The following is a 19,091-nucleotide window of genomic DNA, read 5'->3' on the forward strand; positions in this document are numbered from 1 at the left end:
GAATAAAGTCGTTAGTTAATTGAAATGGATTCCAATGTGATATGAAAGTACAAGAAAATTTTTTAGAACTTCATAAGTTTTATATTTTCAGGTGCCACATGAATTTTGTATTCCTGAATGATGCAATTCTACTACGTTTTTCCCCCTTCCATTTTTGGGATTCTCTATGTATTCTGATGTATTTGAGACCTGAATGAGTAGAAAGCATGTTATTGATTTGCTCTGTTTAAAATGGGATTATATGATATTGTAGCATCATTGGATTCAAAGATTACAAGCAGACTAAACTGCAGGTGATGGGGATCAACTGCCAAAGGCTATGGAAGTTTTATCTGAAATGAAGAATGCAGGCTTGTACCCAAATACCATCACATACTCTGTTCTTCTAGTAGCAAGTGAAAAGTAATTTCTCTAGACTTCGCAACGTTGCAAATAGAATTTATATTTCATGCTATCCTCATGAACCTTGATCTTTTTTTTTTTTGTTTATTTATTCATTCATTTTTGTCCTCCCCTTTCTTTTATAGGAAGGATGATCTAGAAGCAGGTCTCATGCTCCTTTCTCAAGCCAAAAAGGATGGTGTTGCTCCTAAGCTTGTTATGTGTAGATGCCTAATTGGTAAGTTTAATATTTTGCCTTTCATATGTGTTTTCTTTTCTTAATGATTTGATGAAAATGAATCAATATTTTTGTTTTTCCTTTTATCTGGTTTTATGCAGCATATGAAATTAGCGCACACATGAAATATATTTTTTTTGGCATCTCAGCAAAAGGCATCATATATTTATTTGTTATTTATTATTTAGCAAAACTACGCAAATTGCAATATACGCATTTTTCTTCCATTCCATAATAAAAATGAACTTCTATTGGTTGTCCAAATGCTCTCTTAATACTAAGAAAATTTGCCAGACTATAGAAGTGAAAACCATGATTTTTTAGTTCCCATGTTTGGACATATTTTCCCAGTATTATAGTATCTTTAGCAGTTGTATGGGTAACCACGTGCTGTTGCTAACTCTAGAATACTAATTACATGGTGCAATTATCTGAATGCCTGGATCTAAGCCCATGCCATCCCTCTTTCAATGAACAATATTGAGCTGGCGCCCTCTTTTTGTTGAGTGATTAAAAACTTTTAGCTGACGTAGAATTACTGATCTTAAAGCTACTGTTGGCCAGAAAAAAAAAAAAAAAACTGTTGACACATTAGCTGATTGCAAAGGTGTAAACCTGTAACCTTTCATCCAGTGGCCCCTGAAGTATTGAACAACATAGAGCACATAGCATTTTTTTATTTATTGCTCAGAAACCTTATACCTTAATAACATGTGGTTAAGTTCACCAGTGGACTTTGATCCTATAGTGACAGACCTCAATGTTAATTGGCCCATTAGATTGTCTTGCCAAAGGAGTAAAATAAAATAAAACAAAATGCCAGCTTATCCCATATAGCGCAATACACTACACAAGATCATCCATCTCTCTAAATTCTTTACAAATTAAAAAAATATGAAAAAATTGATTGTTCTTGGCTGACTTGTTACATGGCTTCCAGGATTAGGCAAATGTAACAATGCTTCTTATAGAGGTCCCTTATTGTAAAGTTAATTTTGGCTTTCCAACTTACATCTACAATCATCATGTTACTAGCTTTCTTTTCATGGCTTTAATTTTATTTGTACTGTTTTTTGAGCTCCACCAGAAAGCGTGCATTGGGTTTTTTCCCTCCTATATCGAAGTCACTCATGTTTGAAGACCTGAAGCGTTTAATTTTAAATGGTAGAGTTTTCAATTTGATCAGGTTTTAGTAATCCACTAAATAATCTCTCTGTGAAGGCATGTGCTTGCGGAGATTCAAGAAGGCTTGTACACTTGGTGAGCCTGCTTTGTCTTTCGACACAGGACGGCCACATCTTGATAATGAATGGTATTTGATTCTATTTACTGTTGCTAATATTCTCCTAGCAATGCGTTTATATTAAAGGTAACCATGAGCAACATCAAGTTACTGGTGCTGCTGCGAGCGATCATGTGGGACATGTTTTATAAAATTTTTTGAATTTTCAAATATATTCCTAAATGTGACCACGAAAACCAAGTAATGATTCTTTAATATATCATGCAATTTATGGTTTATGCAGTTATATTAATTATGGTTTTTTTAATACTAGATATTTGATTTATTGCCTTTATTTTTTCTTAGGAGAGCAAAGGGGGAATTTTTTATTCTAGCTTGTATCGAGAAAAACCCTTCTGATTTGTTTGTTTCAACTTGCTCCCCCACTCTACTTGATTTGTCAATGAATTGGTGCTTTGAAAACTATTTCTTAAATCATTTTTTTTTTCATCTTGCAATCAACCAACATAAGAAGGTATCGTAATAAATACCCTGCATTGTCAAATTGTTCTCTGAGTGGCTTTTGTAATCTGAAATTTTCTGCAGGACATCATTGGCTTTAATGATCTATCGTGAAACAATGAAAACTGATGTAGTCCCTACAATGGAAGTTTTTTCTCAACTTTTGGGGTGCCTGCAGCTTCCTCATGATGGTTCTTTGAGAAACAGGCTCATTGAAAATTTAGGAGTCAATACTAATACATCAAAATATTCAAACCTGTGTTCATTGATTGATGGATTTGGAGAATACGACCCTCGTGCCTTTTCATTACTTGAGGCTAGTATTAAACTAAAATTTTTTATCCTTCTGAACACATGCTTTATCATGAAGCTAAGCATTGATATGCAATTGTCACCAAATTTTAGGAAGCTGCTTCACTTGGAATTGTTCCATGTGTATCTCTCAAAGAAAGTCCCATTGTCATTGATGCAAGGAAGTTGCAGATTCACACTGCTGAGGTGAGCTTGTCTTTCTACTGAACTGCAGTTTGTTACTGCTACAATGATGTTACACAGAAAAATATCTTAGTTTGTGCCACGGCCATTTTCTCCATTTTATTTTTGCCCTTCTTAGTACCTTGTGAAATGTTTGTTTATTTTAATTTCCCAGTGAAGATGTTTCAACTGTTCATAATATTGCTAGAAACACGTTTCCAGCCTTCTGGAAACTGAAGCATCTCAACTTTCTAGCTACCAAACATTACTGTGATATAACTATATAAGATGTGCTTCAACTCTAGTATGGATTAATTAAAGCCCCATTTTGCTGCATCTCTGCACAGCCTAAATACATGCTATTGCAGCTCATGATTTCAAGTTTACTAATTTTCCTATAAAATTTTCCAGGTATATCTCTTAACAGTGTTGAAAGGCCTCAAGTATCGACTTGCTGCTGGTAAAATTATCTACACTACTCTTATTTTCACTTTTCACAGCGAGATTTACTCATATTGCTTTGTCAAGCATGTAAACATAGAGCAGTTGAGTGAAATGGAGGACTTCTTTTTAAAAAATAAATAAATAAAGAGGGCAGCCCCTCCTTGCTTTATTAGAAAACCCTTCACTTATGGCGGAGAAATACCATGGTTCTAACCTTGAAACTTGGGGAAAATAAACCCCAAGAATCTAAAACTGATTTAATCAACTTATTCAAAACCAATAAACCAATGACCAACAACCAAACAAATAAATAAGAACTAAACAACTATAAGTGGAAAACAAACAAAACTTTGGAAAATCTCGAGGAATAAACCAACCACTACAACCTTCACAAACACCGGCACAAAGCATCATGAGCACAAGGAAAGAAATCCCAATAAATCTAATCTAATCATTCTCCTGACTTGCTGTGGAAGCTCATCCTGGCAACTATATGATTGAGATATACCAGATTCACCCTGCTTGATAAAGAAATCTGCACTTTGATTCGCATCCCTGTAAACGTGTTCCACTTTATAATGTATGTCTCTCAATGCTAACACAAGCTCTTCCCACAATTCCCATAAGTTCCAAGCCGAACACTTCCCAAAATTAATCCACTGAACCAACAAATCAGAGTCACAGGCAATCTCCACTTGATCTAATCCGAGAACTTTGCATAGATTAATCCCTATAATAATCGTTTTCAAATTCAGCCATATTATTGATTCCATAACCCAGTAATGAGGAAAAAGCTGCTTTAAATAATTCTCTTTCATCTCTTATCATGCCTCCACCACTACAATTACCTGGGTTACCTCTACAGTTTCCATCCACATTCAACTTAGCCCAACCTATTCCAGGTTTACACCATCTGACTACACGAGGATGACGAACCCTCACATTTTTTACTTGAATATCCAAAGCACGAAAAACTGCAATATCCATGCAAGAAGCAGGTGCACATTTAGTTAACTTGTCCAAAATGGATCTCAGTCAATATTTAATATCAAGCCACACAGTTCTTACCGAATCATGAATTGATTCCATCCTGACTCTACATCGACGAGTCCAAAGTCTCCAAATGATGAGACTAGGTATGAGACCTACCAAAATGCCTAATTGTGAGGCCCGTCTTGCACAACTAAACCAGAAATTAACTCTGGCTTTCCATGTATTCATTGCTATACAACTAACACCCAACGCCACTGCTGCTTGTTTCCATACCTCCTAAGCAAAAGATTCCGTGCAAAACACATGGTCTAGAGATTCAATCTTGGCATTTGAACAACAATCACACCGAGAGGCCAACTGAACACCTACTTCTTGAATATGAGATCGACCAGAAGACAAGCAAACCAAGACTTTCACATACAAATTAACACCCGTTTTGGCAACATAGGATGCCCAATCCATTTTGAAACTAAGAATTCCTCTTTACGCTCCTTTATAATTTCCCAAACACTTGTCGTGGTAAATTTCCCATCTGTTGAAGGTTCTCAAATTACTGTATTTGGACCTTCCTTGCAAGAAATAGCAGAGTTCATTACTTCCTCAGTCTGTTTTTCACCTAACAAATCCACTAATAAATCAACATTCCACCCATCTCTATCCCAACAATCTTGTGTTCGTAGCTTATGGTTTCTGATTTCTTGAACCTTAGCACAAAGGGGACCGGAGGCTAACCATCGATCAAACTAGAAAGAGGCCAACCCTTCTTTAATTTGAACACGAACATGCTCTAATACTTCAGGTATCACACTAGCAATCGATCTCCAAAATTTGGTTCCTTTATCTGGCTTATTTCTCTCAAGTGGTGTCTATTATTCAAATACTTGACTTTAAAATTTAGTCCACAGATTATCCATAGTTAACAATCTCTACACAAACTTCATATGCAATGATTTTTTTTTACTTCCTCAAAACCCCTAATACCTAAACCACCCTCACAAACAAGCTTACATATATTAGGTCAGGAACACCATTTCCTTTTTCTTTTATCATTTACTCCACTCCAAAAAAAAATTCGATAACATATAATTTATCTTTGTGAAGAGAATATAAGGAATGTCAATTACCGCCAATTGATGAAGCGCCATTGATGATAATACATGCTTAATTAAAACTAAATGGCCTCCTTGAGATAAGAGCTTAAATTTCCAACCCGCTATCTTCTTCCTCAATTTAGCAACTAGAGGCTCTAAAATATGGGTCATAAGACGACCCGATACCAAAGGAACACCCAAGTATGTAGCAAGGAACCCTCCTTCCACAAAGCCAGTCATCCTTAACAAGGATCGCTTTCGAGCATAAGCAATTCTCTTTGACAAAAAAATACTTGACTTGTCTTTATTTATCATTTGGCCATACCAATCCTCATATTTCTTAAGAGTCTTGATAAGCATTCGAATGGAACTTCTCTTACCATTGGCAAAAATAAGAATGTCATCCGCATGGAGTAGGTGAGATACCAAAGGCGCCCCACAAGGATGATAGCAAGCTCCTATTTTATTCTCTATAAATTTTTCCTTTAGAAGCCGAGAAAGAACTTCCTGTAAAATAATAAACAAATAAGGAGATAGAGGGTCTCCTTGGCGAAGCCCTCAAGAATGTCTAAAAAAACTTTTATAAGTGTCATTCATCATAATGGAGAACCAAGGAGAGGAAACACATTTCGCCACTAAACCACAGAATCTCTAGGAGAATCCAAAAATTTTCAGAACCAAGTTTAAAAAATCCTAATCGACCCTATCATAAGCCTTAGTCATGTCTACTTTGATAATTACATTTCCACCATTAGACTTCTTATATAGAGAATGAACCATTTCTTGCACCAATGTAATATTTTCAAATATACTTCTACCGGGAATGAAAGCTCTCTGCTCCGGAGAAATCAATGCAAACAATAAACCTATCATCCTTGCAACAATAATTTTCGAAAAAGTTTTTAAATAACATTACAAAACTAATAGGCCTGAACTTGTCAAAACTCTGGGGATTCTGAACTTTTGAGATTAGAACAATGTAAGATGCTGAATAAAATATAGGAAGAGGAGACCCAGCAAAAAAATTTCTAGCTGCATTGATCACCTCTTCTTTTACAATATCCCAACAATCATGAAAAAAAGCTGAACCAAAACCATCTAAACCTGGGCTACTATTTTTCGGGATAGAAAGAATAGCATCCCTTACCTCCATCTCGAACGGAACATGACAAAGAGCAATATTCTCCTCTTCAGAAACCATAGGAGATATAATATCATCAAGGTAAGTTGTTCGACTGGGTCCTGCACCTATTAAGAAAGTTTGAAAATACCTTACTGCACCCTCATGAACAGCCTCCATAGAATCCAACACATCTCCATTCGGAAGCTTCAATAAATGAATCATAGTCTTTTTCCTCTTTTGGTTCAAAAATGCATGAAAGAACTTTGTATTATTATCCCCCGCCTCCAATCACTTCTTTTTGGCTAGCTGAGAAATACGAATCTCCTCCCTCTTTTCCCAAGCTTCCAACTCGAGTTTAGAAAGAAAGAAATCTTCCTCAATTTCTAGCAAATACCCTTCCTGAAGCTGAGCCTTTAGAACCTCCATACTTTCCTCCAATTTTTTAATGTTCTGATGCACATGTCCAAATATCTGCTTGTTCCAATTTCGTATTGCAACTTTCGTATGCTTCAATTTAGCAGCAAGTCTTACTAAACCCAGCAGCAAGTCTAACTAAACCCGAGCCATGGGCTTCCTCCACGCAAGACTTAAAAGACTGATGAGTGCTCTACATATTCTGATAACTGAAGGGAGAAGGACCATACCGATGCAAATTTCTATGCAACCTAATAATCAATGGGTTATGATCTAAAGTCCTCCTATTTCCATGCTCAAAATAAATATTTGGAAAAGATTGAAGAAGAGTTGAACTATAGAGGACCCTATCCAATTTTGCCAAACTCCAAGAATCTCCACTGTGACCATTATACCAAGACATGTTGCTGCTAGTAACAAGCAAATTCATAAGACCACAATTGTCCAAGCAAGTATTAAATTCCTCCATAGCCGATAACGACCTCGTATGACCACCAATACATTCCGAATTTGAATGGATATTAAAATCTCTCGCCACTAACCAAGGGAAATCATCCCTCTTTACAAACTCCAAATCATTCCAAAGTTCCCGGCGATTTGTTTGACAACATTTAGCATAAACAAATGAAGCCAAGAAATTCTGGTCCACAGAACTAAAAATACCCAAAATAACTTGATCAGACATATGTTGTAACTCAAAGTGCACTTCCTCTTCCCAAAACACCCAGAGTTTACCCCCCACCGATGCATTCGCGCAAAAAATTTGAAAATTTAGAAAGCCAGCCCATTGCAACATCAAACTTTCATCAGAAAATGGCTCTGAAAGAACCAAAATAGAAGGCGAAAATTTCCTCATTAACTTTTGTAAACGACTTTTAGACGTGCCTAAACCCTACACTGCTTCAGGTGTGGTGTGCGATCATAGAATACCCTTTAAAATTAAAAGAAAAGTTCTATTGAATGGCTATAAGACTAGCCATGGTATATATATAAGAATGTTGGACAACTAAGAAACGACATATCCAAAAAGTAAATGTTGCCAAAATATGATTGCTAAGGTGGATGAGTAGCATAACATTACAAGATAAATGAACATATTCGCAATAAATTAGGCATTGCATTGGTAGAAGATATGCTAAAAGGAGGCAGCTAAGCAGGGCATAGATAGTTTGGGAATATGAAACATAAGCCAAATAATGCACCAATGAGGATGAGTGAGATAATTATTTTTACTGGTAGTAGAAGGAATAAGGGTAGACCTAGAATTATATGGAATGAAATAGTAAGAAAAGATTTAATAATTCTCAAGTTGTTAGACAAAAATGTCCTCAATTGTGTGAATTGGTAGAAAAGGATTCATGTAGCTGACCTCACACCTAGGATAACTGAAGGTTTGGTTTATTGTTGTTGCTACTTTGTCATGTTGTTTGATAAAAAATCGAGCACCTTATAAGGGATGGTGTGGATTTAAATGGGTTGATGGTGAATTGGTTGTGAATGGACTCTTTATGCTAACTCTCATCAAAATCACGAGGATAGAGATAGTATGAATCATAGAAATCATAGAAGGAAGGAGAAAAGAGGGAGGTGAAGAGACTTAGAAGAGGTAATGAGATATAGAGAGGGAAGATACTAAAGGGAGAAGAAAGTGAGAGAAAGACATAGAGATAAGAGGGATAAAAGACACTAGGGCTTGTTTAGCACTAGGTTATTGCATGATTTTTATTGGAGCAGATTCGAGGAGATAAGCTACGCTGGAATGGGCTGTTGGCCGTAACGTAAGTGTAACGGCCGTTACGGGCTGTTACATTTCCATAACAGATTTTACCCACGTGAATTTTCTGCTTGCCACTAATGTGGCCTGTAACGGTATCGGCCACCTATTTTTCCGTAACGTAACGTCCGTTATGCTACATAACGGCCGTTATTTAATACCATGCTGTTGAGTGCTAATGTATATCTTCAGGTCTTGAGAGCAACCACTTCATGCAAACATGTGCCTTGGGAAAATCATGGTAAGTTTTTTGCAAATACTAGAATATTCAAAACAATCTATTGAGTTCCAGACTCTGGATGATAAAAAAGATAGTTGACAATTATACTGATTTTAGTGCGCATCTTTAAGTTTGATGTTCTGTAGTTCTTGTAGGGCCACTATCCAGCATAATGGTAGACGGTTTTCATTTGTTGAATGCACATTTGTGGGTTTGAGTATAAAAGAGTGGCTATATTGTCCTAAAATGCTGAAGGATAGGACTGCATACAACTCAACCCTTCCAGGACCTTGCTTGGTCAAACCAACATCAAGTAATAGCCTTGGATAGGCCTGTATACAACTCAACCCTTCCAGGACCTTGCTTGGCCAAACCAACATCAAGTAATAGCATTGGATAAGACTGTATACAACTCAACCCTTCCAGGATCTTGCTTGGTCAAACAAAACATCAGGTTCCTTTAGTATTATAATTGTCTGGTTTGGTGGTAAAAGCATCAGGCTGTTGAGTGCTAATGAATATCTTCAGGTCTTGAGAGCAACCGCTTCATGCAAATATGTGCCTTGGGAAAATCATGGCAAGTGTTTTGCAAATACCAGAATATTCAAAACAATCTATTGAGTTCCAGGCTGTGGATGATAAAAAGGATATTCAACAATTATACTGATTTCAGTGCGCATGTGTTATGAATGTTGGCCAAGAGTTAAACTGGGTTTCTGTTGCATTGAATTACAAAAGATGGGCTGGTTCAATTTTCAAAGACCAGAAGAAGAGATTTCCCTACAAAAGATCAAAATTTCTTAGTTTCAAATGTAGTGAGTTGTTGACTTCTTTTGAGCTCAATAATTTTTTGGTGAGGATTCTTTTCAGCCCTATACTTGAGATTGCATATGCAATCCTGATTCTTAGGATGATTTTCCACCTACTTATCAGTTGCTATATGGGTGAAGTAAAGAGGTGAGCTTCTGCCTCCATTGGTCTCTAATGTAACTACCACTTCTTAATTCTTTCATTATTTTCGCAAGGACCACATTACCCTAGGAATTGGGCTGATTCAAACACAGGACCTTGGGGGTGTGATTGTTTCATGGGCTAGGAGTGGCTAGGCTTGGCTAAGTTATGCTTAGCCCATGTTTGGTGGACAGGATAAAGAGGGGGGGGGGGGGGGGGGTTATTTGCTCATGCACGTGGGCTAGAGCTGGCGAGTTCCTCCCACCAGCTAGCTCAGGCTAAGGCAGACCAAAGGCATAAAATGCAAAAAGAATTCGCTGATGTTCTTATCACATCCTTATAAATGGCAAATCAGGATAATCATCATAGCCTATCCAGTCCAATACCATTGAGTCCAGCTCAGTCTTATGAAAAACTTGCAAACGAAACACACACCAGCAGACCATCACAGCTGAGTGAGGCGGCCTACCAACCCTGCTCATCAAAATCCAGCATAGTTTATTACTAATTGTCTAGTTTTAGAATGCTATTGTATTCCCTTTATATCTTGTGATTCTGGCTGTTCTTATGATTTTTTGCAATCCTAGGCTTACGATTGTACATTGTGCCCTCCAAACCTCTGATGGTGTGGGAGCCTTCTCCCTTAGGTGTTATATTTGTGATGTCAAAACAATGTCTTATTACTAACAGCCAAAAAGTTCCTTGTGTGTTGGTAGCATGACATCTTGTTTCAATTGTAGCATTATTTGTCCAACTTCTCTTTTCTGATTTCACTACTGCAGTTGTGTTAGGCATAAGCCCCAGCCCTGAATTTTAGGGTATTTTATTCTCACCTCTTTATGATTCCCAAAGAATGGACATCCATGGATGTTGGTACCACTGGGAATTGACAAGTGTCTTGATGAACCATCTCAAATATACTAGGTAGACTTGTTTCAATGTTATTTGTAAAGGCGCCATGTGTGTGAAAATAGATTATTATTGCACGTTGCTAATGCTCCACTGAAATTCTCAGGTGAAACTACTTAGATGAACCTTGAGTTCCAGCTGTAATCATAAAACAAACAATCATAACTATGATAATGCCTCTGAAAGGCTCACCACCAAAGCCCCAACTTCCATATTCTTGTGAAGTAGCTTGCTCAAAATAAGGACCGGTATAATAACCAGAAGTGGTGGCCAAGGGATTATGTTGTCTCAAACCTCCAGTGCTTTTAAAATAATATGCAGGAGCACAGTTGAAAATCATTAAGATAGTGATGAGATATCTATGTGTCAACCTATCTCTTCCTCCTACATCAAATCTTTGATATATATGCTCTTTGCAAATCAACTTTATCCACTACCCTCCCAAAACATCTCTAAATTTGCATGTTTTTGATCCCTTTTAGTATGTTTTATTATTCAATTTAACACCCCCCAGACTTGTTCAATAGAGGATCTATTCTTATGGGTATATATGTATCTTTGCTTGAGTGTGTCTATGCCTCTGCAGAATTTGCATGTCTTCAATGGTATTCTTCTGGAATATCCGTCACATTTTTGCCTTTTCTTTTCTAACTGGTGACAGAGGACTGCAGCACATTTAGGCTGCCTATTTGGCCTACATATTTTAGGTGTAACTGGATGCATGTATAAAATTCAAAACTTTTTTTTTTTTTTTGTGGCTTTTTTTAGGGGGTTAAAGTGTGATTATGTTTTTAGTTTACTCTTAAGATAGAGAAATATTAGGTAGTTATGTTGTGGAACAAACAGTTAGGAGATTCAGTTCTGAATCAATTAGAATTTTCCTCCCCTCTCTACCTACAACACTTCTTTCTTCTGCTTCCTCCCTCCTCTTTCTCACTCTTCTTTTTCTCTCCTCTCTCCCATCTCCCTATTGTCCTACATAAACTGGCTTCGGATGTTTTTGTTCCCTTCAGCTAATGCCTACAAATATGTTATGAAAACTGTATTGGTTTTCAAAAGAAGTAAATCCTTCATGCATGTGAACCTTTTCATTTAAAATTTGGACAAAATTTCATAAGCTATAACAAATATTTATTAGCTTGGGGGTGCATTGACCGAGGGTTCTTTCAATGCGTAGTCTGTTTTTGGTTGGCCCACTGTATTCCTATCTCTTTTCTTTCTCACATACTCTAGCAGTTTTTGGAGTTCTTTTCTTAGTAAAGCCAAATGTTTGTTAAGAGAATCTATTTAAGAAATATGATACCATTTCTTAGTAAGAGATTACAAATCTGCAGAAGATACCTTTGTGCATTTTATAGCCTAATGACAAGTCTCTTGGTTGCTTTTGCTTCCCTCCAAATTTTCGCAGGTACGAAGCTACCAAATATTACCATTTTACTACCTACAGAGAAGACGCAGATTCAGTATCCAAATGGGGAGAAATCAATCAACATTGCAGGAAGGTGAGAAGAGCATTTTTATAATTCTAACATGGTAATCATCTTTAGGCTTCTTCTTCTTCTTCTTTTTTAACTTACAAATTTCTTGATATATTTCTTGGTCCATATGTGGGGACTTTATGACTTAGATGAGAAGGGAGAAGAATGAGCTAATGGTACAGATTGCAATTATGCTGTTTTGGTAACCAAATCCTCATAAAATAATCTGTCGTTAATACACATATTAAGTTTCTTAATCCAGTATCTACTTTGTGAGTTGCCTCCTAGATTTGTTATTACCCCAATTTATGCTGTTCTTGGATCTAAGAATCCCAATTCCACAACTTAAGCATTTTTATTTTTCTTATCATTTAAATAAAAGCAACTACAAGATTTGGGGAAACTTAGGACTAAGCATGTCCATTTCATGTATTAACCAGAGAAAAAAAGGGGAGAAACCTTGAAAGAGGAAAACACATCCATTAACTCATTAATATCTCAAAAAACAATCATGCATGATAGGGTTGCTAAGTTTGTGCTGCTAGGCACCCATTGGCGGCATATAAATTAAAATGAGGAATATTCACGATATGCTAAATTATTTTCAATTATGCTGAGCATCCATTGCAATTCTGTTTGGCCCAAAATCTCTATCCCTATTTGTAGACAGAGAGAATGTTAAAGGAGTTATTTATTTCCTTTTTTTTTTTCCAAAAGGCTTTTGACATATTTGAATAAAAAATATGTGCATTGTTGGAAACACAGTCCACATATAGCATGACTCATTGTCTAAATGGACTATTGGAATACATGCATACCCATTTGCACACACATATACAGCATTCATGTGTGTTGCACTTGAGAATTTTGATGCATAAGAAATTAAATTGTAAATTCAATTAAAGCACATATCCAATGTGCATAAATAATAAAACTGAAAGAAATGAAAATAAAATAAAATATAATTGGACACAATCCTTGTAGCGCCAAGATTTAAATTATCAAAAGTTATGGTTAGGATAATAGGATTTTGTTCTAGATTATCTTATTGTTTGGATGTATAATATTAAATTTTAGCATGATAAGATGGCTATTCAACCATTTGTATGTAATATAAACTTCTTGTAAGGACAATAATAATTTTAATTATATGTTTTATTGCATGACAATCTTTCTATTGCCACGAATCAAATTAGCTGAAGATTGAGGATATGATAAGTTCATTAATTGAGTTATCTTAATTGTGTAATGGGTTGGGTGCCCTTAAATTGTCATAAGAAATTGCCCCCGACCTTGTTAGTTGGCGGAAAATGGTATGCTGTTTGTTGTTTTATAGGTTGGGTGTTGATTAAAGCCAGTTGCTTTCATTCTGATTGTGTAATATAATATTGCTTTTCCGCTAAGGATTGTGGTTTTGTGTTAGGGGTATAAATCCCTGGATATACATCCATCGTCTCGTTTGTTTTAAGCCCTGTTGTATGTTTGAACCATTTTTGTCAACAGGATTGGCCAGGCAGTTGCAGCATTATTGAGGAGGGTAGGTCTACCTTACCAAGGAAACGAATCATTCGGGAAAATCAGAATCAGTGGTCTAGCCATTAGAAGATGGTTTCAGCCAAAGCTTGGCTCTCCTTTCAGTGGGAAACCAGAGGAATTAAGCTCATCCCACACATGGTTGGCAAAAGGAATCACCCATCAGCAGCGTAATATTCGAACTGGCAATCTGTCCCTGGATTGAGGGAAAACATCTGTTGATTACAAGTAGCTCAGAGGCCAAGTTATGCAATCAATCTCGACACAAGCTCTTGCTTTATCCAATGATCAATGATCAAATGTGCACTTCCAACCCTAAGTTCCACTTGCAGCCCAAGTCTCGGCTCTTCTTTGAAAACATGCAAAGATCGAAGCTGCTTTGATCAATTTTGTGGAAGAGGACTGTAGGCTGACAAAATATGAAGGAAATAAAGCCAACTTGAATTTGCTCAGGCAATTTTAGTGAAGAACAGATAGAAGTCCTGTACCAGCAACCCGGCGTCCACAATGAGAGGCATATTGAGTTATGAAAGTAGCAATATCCACACTCCATGCCACCCCAGCGGCTATAGATTAGGTTTTATGGCATTAAGAAATTTAATAAAATGCTGGTTGCTATGTTACAGTGGTGCATTAAACAACATGAATTCATGTTGGAGAAAGCTACACATTGCATTTCTGTTAAAATCTTAAGTCTAGTATCTGTTTCTTTTCAGTTCTGGAAATATTCAAGAATTCCCAATGCAGTTGGCATATTGAAATTTTACCTTCATCTTTCTTCAATGTATTAGCAGGATAACAATATTATTAGGTAAAAATGCCCTCCTCTTTCTTCTTCATCCCTCCGATGGATTGGGGTGGGGGTGGGGGTGGGGGTACCATTTGAAGAAGAGGGAATACGCTTTCTAAAAGTATAGAAAGCGTCTGTGTTATAGGTAGGGTTGTTCAGGAAATAACTGATCCTATTTGAAAATAGATTCAGTTTTGGTTGTTGTTGCCGTTGTATTTTTTAAACGGTTTTCAACTATTAGTTTGGTTTGGGTTTTTAATGTTCATGAACTGATATATGTATTTATTTATAATATATATTATTTACATGATATATTATAATGTAATAATATAAAATATATCTTAAAGTGACGAATAGTAATTACAAATATTTTGGGGCGATTGATTTATATTAATAAAGTGCAAGTGTACACATTAAATCAAAAGCCAAGTAAAAAATATCCAAAATTCTTTAAACAAATCATAATAGTTCGGATTGGATAACTGAGCTGAATCGTCAGTTAACCCATGGGATGGGTCTGGATTTGTTTCGATTCACAAAAATACCAAATCAAAACCTTTGGTTCAATTCGGCTTTTAGAGTTTCGGTTTAGGTAACTGAACCAAGAACACCCAGATACAAGAAAGGACCAATTGTTATGAAGCCAAAACTGAAACATTGGGATAGTACATTGATGCCATTTTCAAATAATCACATCACCACAATTGCAAGCAAAGACGAGCAACAAAAAGTTGACTTTCACCTAGTAAGAACAGAAGAATAGAACTTACAACAGCAATTGCTCTGAGCAAGATTACTCAAAAACCTAGCCTTGAGCTCTTCTTCTTCCCAAAAATTGCCTCCCAGACCAATGGCAAAAATGGTCCTTTCTTGTCCAAATACTCCCTAATAGCTTTCTCATTAACAAAGTACCCCTTCTGCATCAACCTTTCAATGAATCTCACTGCTTCCTCCACACTCTTCTCCTTACAAAACCCACTGACCACCCCCACAAAGGTTGCCACATTTGGTGAATGCCCTGCCTCCAACATCTCCACACAAAACTCAGCGCCATCCTCCAATCTCTCACCATTACACATCCCCTGAATCAGCACTGTGTAGCTGAAGGCATTGGGGGAAATCCCATTGCTCTGCATCTTCCTGAAAATCCGTTTTGCATCTTCGAGCTTCTGTGCCTTGCAGAACCCTTCGACCACCGCCGTGTATATAACAACTTCTGGGAATGTACCCTTCTCCCGCATTGACCCGAACAGCTTCATGGCTTCTTGAACCAGCCCATCCTTGCAGAGGCCATCGAGCATGGCTACGGCATTTGGGACGAGGCCGGTCTCTTTCATTTTCCTGAATATTTCATCTGCATCCTCTGGCTGGGGCTGCTGCTCTTGCTTCTCTGCATTGCCAGTGGATTGGGGAGTACTAGTACTGGCATTTTGGGGTGTTTTTTCACTTTTATCACCTCCAAGCTTGAGCTTTTCCAGGAAATCATCAGAAATTTTAGTTTCTTCCCTTTTATGATCACCTCCAAGCTTGAATCTTTCGAGAAAATTGTCGTCTGATAGTTTATTGTCGGATGTTCTGGCCGGCGATGCTTTTCCACTGCCTGTATCCCCAATATTGTTCAATTTCTCGGGGAAAAGTTCCCCGGCGGATCGCGGGCGGCCTCTGTTTCCTCCTCCGCTATACAGGGGCTTATTCCGCGAGTACGAGTTACCATTGGTGGCGGAGGCAGTGGTTTTCACGTCTCTGTCGCCGTAATCATCATCATTCCTTCGAAGCCCTAAATTTCTCTGCGAGATACGGTCGGGTTGATTATAGACTCGTCTCTCACCCCTCAATGGCCGGTTGGGAATGGGCTCAGGCGGATTCTGGTGAATTTTGGAGTAGTAACTATCGCCATCGTCACCATTAAGGCGATCATTGCCACGGTCGTTTTTTTGAGCGTTACCATCGATGGAGCTAAAACGGAGAAACGGTGAAGACGAGAACGGAATAGGACGATTGCCGGCAATGGATTCAGATACGCAGGCAAGGGGGTTCGAAAGAAATTTAGAGAAAATGCGCTTGGAAACCACCCTACCTGGCAACGCGGGCATGACGACGTCGACGGCACTCGTGTTATGCTTTCTCTATGTTACCAATGAGCTTCAAACTAGCAAGTGAACAGAAAGAGAGATTCAAATAGGAATTCCGGCGAAGAAAAGAATTGGAAAGAGGTTTTGCTGCGTGCGTTTTAGGGTTTTGTAACCAGTCCACTTCAGCGAGACGGAAGACAGTATGGCGAACTCGACATGAAAAGGGCATATTGGTGATTTAAAAATATGAAGGGCCATAAAGGTAAAAACGTAAATATGCTTATGTGGTTAGGAATAATTGCACTTTGCACCCTCGTTTGAAATCTTCGCACCTACCTATACATACTTAGAAAGAAATAGCATAGTGAAATAAAATTTATCATCTAATTTTTTCATCATACTTTTTATTTAATTTTTTATTCTATTAATTTTATAATCCATTACATTTTGTGAACAAAATATAATACTAAAAGTTGAGTCATGGTAAATCACCATTGAATGAGTATCTTAGTAATGGTTGTTAATCTTTCATGATTTCAACATCAAAAGTTGAAAATTAAATATAAGTCAAGTCGCTCTATGCAAGTAATGTCTTTTGGAACATGCAGAGAGACATCTAAACCATCTAGTGCTTAAGAGCACTTAATACATTCAATGGAGTTACTATGTTGGCTGGTCTTATGATTGAGCCCAAAAAATTTGCTACATTAGGTGCCCCTATCACCCTTTTCATTAATGGAACATGCAGTGAGACATCTAAACCATCTAGTGCTTGAGAGCCCTTAATACATTCAGTGGAGTTACTATGCTGGTTGGTCTTATGAATAAGCCCAAAAATTTGCTACATTAGGTGCCTTTATCACCCTTTTCATTAAGGAAAAAAAATGATGAAAATGAGTTGAATTGAGGGCGCTCCTGTTGTGTAGCTGAAGCTAGGAGACGCAAACTGGAGACGTGGTAGCTGGAGCCAGGAGATGCAAGCTGGAGATCGCAACTGTGATCCATGTCCATTTATTGTAGATGAATGTAATTCCTCAATTTTTATTTATTGTGATTTATTCCAGCTATCTATAAATAGAGGAGCTGTTGAGAGGTAGATATAGAGAGGAAGAAGAGAGTGTAGAGGAGTGAGGAACAGAGAAGAGAGGCTTGAGAGATTGTATTTTCTTTCCCGGTGGTTTAGTGAATTGTGGTGTGCTCCGTGGACGTAGGTCGATCTTGACCGAACCACATAAATTTCTAGTGTTTCTAAATTTTTAGTGCTTGTTTATTGCTCACAGGATCCTAACAAGTAGTATTAGAGCCTAGTTTGAAGTAGAAAGGCCAGATTTGATATTTTCACCGAAACCAGAGCTCTGTCCAGTGGCTCGAAATTAAATTTTGAGGCTACCATCACGTTCATCTCGTTGAGACGAAGGCAACAGTGCAAGCCGGAGCTTGAAAGGAGTCTAGACGGCACCACACACGCCAACACGTGCCTCGCCAGAGTTGTTCGTGTCCTCACGCGCCGCTGACCTGCCGGCCACGGGCCTGCACGCACCTCACGCATCTTCCTCACCTAGCCACCTCAACCCGACCCGGTAACCTGCTCCAGGTCCATATCCGGTTTGACCGACCTGACCAGCCGTCCACGTCAGCGGCGTCTTGTCAATGCTGCGTTAGCGCTGAGTCAGTGCCTCGTCAGCTGCCATGTCAGTCGCCACATCAACTACCACATCAGTAGTGGGACCCATAGAATCAGACAGCAGTGGGCCCTATAGTGCCACATCAATAACGGCGTCAAGTAACGGAAAGAATATTCCGTTAAGTTTGGGAATATTTTGTTGACCAAATCTTTGACCGGGCTTTTCAGAGTCATTTTGGGTCCGTTTTTCGAATGACTTGAACCGTTTCTAAGGTTTTCGACCATTCCAGATCCAATTGTGGTGTCCATTTGAGCTAATTCCATCTCTAGATCAGTAAATAAAGATTTCAAATGAAAAGAGCTCAAAGATCGAGATATTCAATGACAACAATTTTGGTTTCTAGAAGATGCAGATTGAAGATTACTTGTTTGGGAAGGAGTTGTACTTACCATTGAAGGGTAAGCTAGTATCTATAAATGAGGACGAGTGGAAGTTGCTTGACCAAAAAGCTCTCGGAGCTATCAGAATGGCGTTGTCAAAGTTTGTGGCATTTAATATCAAACATATATTATCCACCAAGTCTTTGATGGATGCACTTTCTAATATGTACAAACAGTCATCAGCCGCTAATAAGGTACATCTTATGAGAAGATTATTTACTATGACCATGTTTGCAGGCGAAAGTTTTAGTAGACATTTAAATAGTTTTAACGAGTTGTCGAACCAATTTGCTTCAGTTGGGATTACATTTAATAGTAAGATTCGTGCCTTACTGATTCTCAGTCAGTTGCCTAAAAGTTGGAATGATGTTGTTACTACAATCAATAGCTCCGCAGG

The 19,091-nt window shown here is 37.7% G+C and overlaps 2 protein-coding genes across 3 annotated transcripts in view; one reads left to right on the plus strand and one right to left on the minus strand.

Annotated features, from left to right (window-relative positions):
- LOC131154935 (pentatricopeptide repeat-containing protein MRL1, chloroplastic) overlaps positions 1-14,550 on the plus strand; it is a 29,222-nt gene extending 14,672 nt beyond the window's left edge. The window contains exons 12-19 of the mRNA XM_058107778.1: positions 294-402; positions 528-619; positions 1,841-1,931; positions 2,448-2,679; positions 2,769-2,861; positions 3,249-3,297; positions 12,165-12,258; positions 13,738-14,550. Of these exons, the coding sequence (XP_057963761.1) occupies positions 294-402; positions 528-619; positions 1,841-1,931; positions 2,448-2,679; positions 2,769-2,861; positions 3,249-3,297; positions 12,165-12,258; positions 13,738-13,972 (995 nt within the window). The 3' untranslated portion in view covers positions 13,973-14,550. The remainder of the gene's footprint in view (positions 1-293; positions 403-527; positions 620-1,840; positions 1,932-2,447; positions 2,680-2,768; positions 2,862-3,248; positions 3,298-12,164; positions 12,259-13,737) is intronic.
- Positions 1-16,842, minus strand: part of LOC131154936 (pentatricopeptide repeat-containing protein At4g38150) — a 28,694-nt gene extending 11,852 nt beyond the window's left edge. The window contains exons 1-2 of one of the 2 annotated variants that reach the window (XR_009136704.1): positions 15,328-16,831; positions 12,098-12,197 (exon numbers count right to left, since the gene is read on the minus strand). Coding sequence is in view for 1 of the 2 variants with exons in the window: in XM_058107779.1 (XP_057963762.1) it covers positions 15,355-16,650 (1,296 nt within the window). In the remaining variant the exon portion in view is untranslated. Of the gene's footprint in view, positions 1-12,042; positions 12,198-15,327 lie in introns of those variants that run through there. The other variant, XM_058107779.1, reaches the window with a different exon arrangement.
- Between the last annotated feature and the right edge of the window lie 2,249 nt (positions 16,843-19,091).

Source organism: Malania oleifera, chromosome 5 (assembly GCF_029873635.1).
Source record: "Malania oleifera isolate guangnan ecotype guangnan chromosome 5, ASM2987363v1, whole genome shotgun sequence".
NCBI lineage: Eukaryota > Viridiplantae > Streptophyta > Magnoliopsida > Santalales > Ximeniaceae > Malania > Malania oleifera.